At 34.0% G+C, this 6,920-nt stretch overlaps 1 protein-coding gene across 1 annotated transcript; it reads left to right on the forward strand.

The window, feature by feature from the left end:
• The first annotated feature begins 3,919 nt into the window (after positions 1–3,919).
• Positions 3,920–6,920, forward strand: LOC133714067 (uncharacterized). The gene is made up of 6 exons (XM_062140079.1): positions 3,920–4,881; positions 4,996–5,128; positions 5,404–5,521; positions 5,637–5,673; positions 5,794–6,067; positions 6,162–6,920. Exons 1-6 carry the CDS (start codon positions 4,666–4,668, stop codon positions 6,227–6,229), a joined length of 846 nt encoding a protein of 281 aa, XP_061996063.1. The 5' UTR covers positions 3,920–4,665; the 3' UTR covers positions 6,230–6,920.

The raw sequence follows: 6,920 nt of genomic DNA on the forward strand, positions 1-6,920 counted from the left end.
TTTTCAGCCAAATTGATGATCGTTAAAGCATTGATAACTACCTTAAAGCTAGTAAGGTTCAGGTTGGACAGATTGAGTTCGTCCATTGTTTTAAGCGAGTTAGATACCTTAACGATCATCAATTTGGCTGAAAATTTGCAGAGATAATCTATACATTAGTACCTAAAAGCTGAACGATCGAGATGTGGATATGCGACCGAAAAGTGACCCTAAACTCTAAATCCGTACTTTAATTTCAAAGCGGAGTTCCTCACTGGATAGGATATGTATGTATGTGTGTGTGTGTGTGTATATATAGTCCTTCTCTGCTAAGGCCCTCCGCATATATTAAAATATTCGAATTTTCTTGATAGACCCACTATTTGATCACATATTCACATCTTAACCGTTCAGTTTTTAGGTATATATGAGTAGATCATCTATGTAAATTTTCAGCCAAATTAATAATCATTAAGGCATTCAAAATTGCGATTTACAATTATGAACACGAACGGTTCAAGTTGAACATATTCGGTTCGTTCATTGATTTAATCTAGTTCGATACCTTAACGATCATCAATTTAGCTGAAAATTTGCATAAGTGATCTATACATTATGACCTAAAAACTGAACGGTCGAGATATAGATATGTGATTGAAAAGTGAGTCTATTTAAGAAAATCCGCATATTTTAAAATATGCAGAGATCGATAATAAAGCAGGACTGTATATATATATATATATATTAAACCGTAGTTAGGATGCAACCTATCTAGCTCAAAAGTCAAAACTTTTTATGGACATTAAGCAAAACCCTATACGAATTAAAGAGTTTTTTTTTTTTAAATTGAACACGAATTAACAATGATCACATTGCATGTTAAGATATAAAAGGGATTTCCTCTTCCTAGCTTAGTCTTTTTGCATCGCTTGTCGGGTTATCAATTAGTTAATTAACTAAATGCATATGATCTAAATTCCGCATCTTAAAGGATGCACACCCTAAAAGGCGCATAGAGGATGGAATTAGGGCCGGAAAATTGGCACATAACGATAACAATGTTGGGATTAATGGAGCACTATACCACTGTTTGGTGTATTTGGAATTGACCTTATTGCGCTTTGTCAAAAGTGACCAGTTTTTAATCTTTTGGTTGAATTTGACCATCCTATGCAATTAATTTCATTTGCCATTGCCATTTGCCAAAGTATGATGTCCACTACACATGATGAGCAAAAATGGTACCTGTTTTGTAATCATGGCATTAGCATGTGAGATCAAAACAACAAAATCATTGATATATTATGAAAGAAATTTAGAGTTTTCAATCACAAGTTGAAAATAGATGAAGAGATGAATGACATTACAAATTGCAAAATAAACGCTAGTAAATCTGAAAGAGTGCTAATGAATGCAATCGTCCCTATTTTAATTTCTATCCACTCATTGATATATTATGAAAGAAAAATAAAGTTTTCGATCACAAGTTGAAAATAGATGAAGAGATGAAAGACATTACAAATTGCAAAAATAAACACTAGTAAATCTGAAAGAGTGCTAATGAATGCAATCGTTCCTATTTATATTTCTATCCACTCATTTAAATGCCTGAGTTATTATATCATTTCATTTACCCTTAAAATGCATGTGAAACTAATTAGTTGGTAGACAATTTTTTTTTTTGAGAATGAGTTGTTAGTCAATTTTGTTTGAAAGACAAATGTAAATATAACATGACAAACAAAACAACCTAACATGCAATCTTTGATATCTTGCCTGTACGAATAAAACTACATAATGTCGATATGGTCTGCACTTGATAACACCGGCTGATTACATACATTTCTACTGTGATTTCATCATTTAAACGTGAGAGTTTCTATTGGGATCTCCAAATCTGTTCACTTGACCTCACTCTATTATGAATTCTTAAATGACATATATAGCCTACTATAAAATGACTATTAATGACAATAATTATACCAAAAAAATATTATATTTATTTTATGTAGACTTTTCAATTCAATAATATTAGATTGTATTCCTTGTTATTTTCCTTATCTATTTTCATTTTCCAATTTCACTACATACTCATTAAAGCATTCATATATATTTAATAAGAATTAAAAATATGATTAAGATCATGTGACATAAAAATGTATGATATATATGTTGAACACATATTGGTGAGGGAAAACAAAATAAATCCTCTTATGATTTATGACCTAAATCTAAGTCAATCCATTATATTTGTAAAAAAAATATATATATATATATATAAGTAATCATGTGGTACAAAAAATATAGAAAAAAATAAACTTTAAAAAACGAATGATTTTTTTTTTTTTTGAGAATAAAAACAAATGATTTCTTCACTTTTTTTTTGCACAGCTAAAATAGAAGAAAAAAAACAAAAAAAAAAAACATAATAGTTCATGGCATTTTCTTATTGATTAGACATTAATTTTTGAAACTCAAGTTTGATTAAGAAATGTATATTTAGTTAAGATTTATAGAGTGATTAAATCATTGAAATGACTAAACTTTTTTATTTTAAAGATAATAATTTGTTTGCAAATTATATGAGTGAGGTTATTTGAGGAAGTTTAGTGAGGTTTAGTGAGTAAATTTAGTATTTGAAAATTTGATAAGAGGTGTAAAAAGCATAGAGGTCAAGTGAGTAAATTTGGATGTTCCAATAGAAAAACTCTTTAAACGTGTGTACCTAACCGGATAATATTGGTACTGACAAGTACTAAGAAAAACAAGACTACTTCATTATCTAGATATAATATTCAATCTGAAGACAAGATAAGATGAATATGAATTCACATTGACATAATGACACAAAGATGTAACCAAGTCACTCTACTTAGGCAAAGCAAAGAGTTTACTAACCAAATGACATTATCCAAACTTTCCTAATAACCAAAAACTTTAGCGTCACTTTCATCTCCTATTTCCTCAAGCCAAGCTAAGACCTAAAGACTAGCCGCCAAGAGAGCCGACACCCAATAAAACCAGAAAAAGTTCAATGAATTAAAAAAACACAAGAGGTTTGACCGTTCTCTCCGTCGGTCCAAAAACCGTTGTGCGGTGGAGACAGTCATGATTCGGTTTTGCAGAGTTTTCAACTATTTTTATCTCCGGTCAGACCTAATATAGTAAATTTCCCACTCTCCCATTTCGACCATTATAGACGCCGCTTACCACTGCTTCTTCTTTCTTAATCATACTTAGTACAAGATTAGCAATTACTAATTAGATAGGGGTGCCCCTAAGTACTTTGATTCCCCATGAAAATACCAGGTTGCCCTATCTGCATGGTCAACCTCAGCTGTTATGAACTAAAACCCTAAACCTCTATAGCTATGAGATTTAGAGGTGATGAGGTTGTGAATCATTGGCATTAAGAAAAATTTGCAGAGCTGGTCATTATTGTGATGCAACAACTAGCCCTGCCAATTCTTCAACTTTCAACTACTAAACATGATCAATTTGTGATATAATTGCACAACAACTGCTTAAACAATATGGCAATGTATTTCTTTCTTTCATCATGAAAGATGAGGTAATTCTGGACAGCAAAACACATAAATAAAATGGACCCATTGTCAAAATGGGAAACCAAATTGAAGAGGATCAAGTTTTAGGTAAAACTGCAATGGTGGGCATAAATTGGGTTTTTAGTAATGTACTTAAGGAAGAACAGAGGTGCCCTTAGTAAAATTAGTACCCAAATTTTGTGCTGAAGAAAATTTAGGAGGTCGTGCCAGAAAGTTTTGGCCCACCATCTCCGGTAATTTTTTTTTGGGTTTACAGAATTTTGCAATTAGCTGCAGCTTTAGAGAGAGAAAGAGGAGAGAGAGAGAGAGGGGGGGGGGGGGGGGGAGGAGAGAGACTCAAGGGATCATATCTCAGAGACCCACAAAGAAAATGCCATAAACGGGGTTCAAAGAGAAAGAGAGCACAGGAAAAATGGAAGGTTGAAGACAGCGAAGCAAATGTCGATCCAAGACCCACCTTCCCACAAAACCCAAATAAAAATGTAATCTTTATTAATTTGATTTTCAATTCATTATGCTGAAAATCCATTCTTTTATGTTTTTGTATTACAGCAAGAAAAAGGTAATGGTCTTCTGGTCTTGGACATTTTCATTGGACAGACAATTGTGTCGTGGGTGCCCACTAGCAGCTTTTTTGTCTTCTCCTTTTTTTCTTTGATCTTCTTCAGAATTTTGATTTTGATTAATTAATATCTCTGACTCTCTCTCTCTCTCTCTCTTAGTAGTGTGATTTGGGATATTATATAAGTATTTTGAAGCATTTGTTTTTTCTTCTTTCCCTTTCCACCCTCAACAGTAATGATTTTCTCGTTACGGGTATCATCCTTGTTGTTGAGGAATCTGAGGAGTTGTCCTAAAAAGAGAGAGTTATTATTATCATTATTATACCCTTTGAAAAACAAAACAGAGTTATAGAAGAAGAAGAAGAAGAGGAAGAAGAAGAGAAGAAGAAGAATCACAGCTCTGCACGAGTGTGTTTCTTTTCATTCTGATGTGATATCCTTAATCTGCATAAAAAAAAAAAAAAACCCAGAAAAAGTTTCTTTCATTCTTATTCTCTCTGTTTTTGGGGTTCTGGGTTTTCTTTGCTTTGTTGGGACACCCTTGTGTTGTTTGTGTTATGTCTCAAGCAAGGCAATTTCAGATGGTGGGGGGTAACAATAATATTCCAGGCCATCAATACAATGACACAACTTTCACCAAAATCTTTGTTGGGGGTTTGGCTTGGGAGACTCAGAGGGAGACTATGAGGAGGTACTTTGAGCAGTTTGGAGAGATCTTGGAGGCTGTTGTTATTACAGATAAAAACACTGGAAGATCCAAAGGCTATGGATTTGTAAGCCTCCCCATTTTATCTTTTGTGGATTTTGGTCTTTCATTATTTGCATGTATCTTTCTCTCTAAGCTTTTTCTGGTTTCTGATATCATAAAATTTTTGATCTTTTCTTAGGTCACATTTAAGGATCCAGAGGCAGCCATGAGGGCTTGTCAGAACCCATCTCCTGTTATTGATGGAAGAAGAGCAAACTGCAATCTTGCTTCTATTGGTGCTCAGAAAACTCGTCCACCCACTCCTCAACATGGTCTCTGTCTTTCTCATACTAAAAGTTTCTCTCTTTTTTATTTGATTTTGAGTTTTTCAATCACCAAATTATATCTTCACTTTGATATCCACTTTCATGAACATGTTAGTGATCTCCTGGATCATATTCTCAAAACCCATTTTCACAGTTGCTGCTGTGTTTGTTTGGTAGTGAATTGAAATGTGGATCTAAAAATGCTAGGATTGGATTGAAAAGAACATGAATAAAGTACTTTTTTTTTTCTTTCTTTTGATTCATTTATTTTGGTAATGCAGGTTTTGGAAGGTTTAGACCAGCACCTGGTTTGGTAGCTCCACCTGCTTATCATGGCTCTTCATCCACATACTTCCATCAACCCAGTGGTCAATACACATTTCCTTATTCAGCTTATGGGTGAGTTACAAAATTGTAGGGAATGATTGACCCAAATCTCTCTTTCTTTCTTTCTTTCTGCATATTGTTATTCTGTATTTAATATATGAATTCTTCTGGGGTTTTTCACTTGCAGGTACTCTGGATATTCACAAGATTCCATATATCCCATGGTAAAATCATCTATCATTTTCATAAATTCCTTTCTATTTTGGGCTTCTGATGCAGCATTGGTTCATATTCAATATTCACAAACAATTGGATTAAACAATGTCATTCTCTGTTTCTTGCAGAACTATTATAGTGTTTATGGTGGTCAACAATTCTCACCTTACTACACCACCACAGCTGGGGCATCAGGGCCAGCTGGCATGTACCACAATTACTACCCATACTATGCTGCTGCTCAATATGCACATGCTAGTAGTAACCAAGCACAAGGCTTTGGAGTTCAATATCCCCAAATGGTGCAGTACCCATATTTGCCTCAACACTATGGTTCTTCAGCTGGGATTCTCTCACTTCCTTCTTCAATCCCAGTTGCTACTACCACTTCTACCACCACAGGTAAAAACATAAATCACCCTTTTCCACATTCTTTACTACTAATCAATTTCAACCATCTCAAGAGAATTTGATTACATGCAAATTCATGTTATAGGTGTAACAATAGCCTCTGGGGTAACTGGAGCTTCTGCAACCAATTCTGAACAGAATTCTTCGAGTTAAAAGATAATTAACCACATTGGTAAATGGGTTATAGTTGATCAGGTGCAAAAGTTAAGGGAACATGTTAATAAGGAAACCATATCAAAAGGGTGCCTTGCTGCAGATATATATCAGCAACCAGAAGAATAGAAGAAAAAGGGTACCAAAGTCTGCATTTTAGAGAAGCTTGCTTGTGCAACTAACATCATCATCATCATCATTGTCTTCAATCATCATCATACATCTTCGGGATAATTAGGCGAAATAGGGAATCAAGTCTTTTAAGTAGTTGTTAGCATTCATTAGGAGAAGAATTTTAAGGATCATATGACTTAATCATTCATGTATTGGCTGGCATGGCATGGGGGTGGAAGCTAAATATTGGCTTTGGATTCTACCTCAGATACTAATTTACCAGATGATTGTGTCTAGGATGCATAGAGCATCCAATGACATATACCCTCTTGTTTATATTGGAAAAGTGAAGGGATGAAAAAGATTGATTTTATATCTTTGAATCCCAGTTTGGTCAAAGCTAGGGGAGCTTGGCCATTTTAACTTGTAATTTTTTTTTTGTTTGGTCCACTATTCATGATTGATACTTTTTGAGATCACAGGATTAGTTGGAAAAATAGAAGATTTGTCTCTCTTATTTCTCTGTTGGTAGATGCTTTTACTGTCATTGGGCAATGTTTAGTCAGTCTGATTCAAA

This window comes from Rosa rugosa, chromosome 6 (assembly GCF_958449725.1).
Source record: "Rosa rugosa chromosome 6, drRosRugo1.1, whole genome shotgun sequence".
Taxonomy (NCBI): Eukaryota; Viridiplantae; Streptophyta; class Magnoliopsida; order Rosales; family Rosaceae; genus Rosa; species Rosa rugosa.

Bases quoted from the DNA above. Each gene is read 5' to 3' on its own strand.
- LOC133714067 (XM_062140079.1), top strand. From the start codon at position 4,666: ATGTCTCAAGCAAGGCAATTTCAGATGGTGGGGGGTAACAATAATATT. The intron at 5,129-5,403 runs GTCTCTGTCTTT...TTGGTAATGCAG, and splicing joins TCCACCCACTCCTCAACATG to GTTTTGGAAGGTTTAGACCA. The intron at 5,674-5,793 runs GTAAAATCATCT...TGTTTCTTGCAG, and splicing joins AAGATTCCATATATCCCATG to AACTATTATAGTGTTTATGG.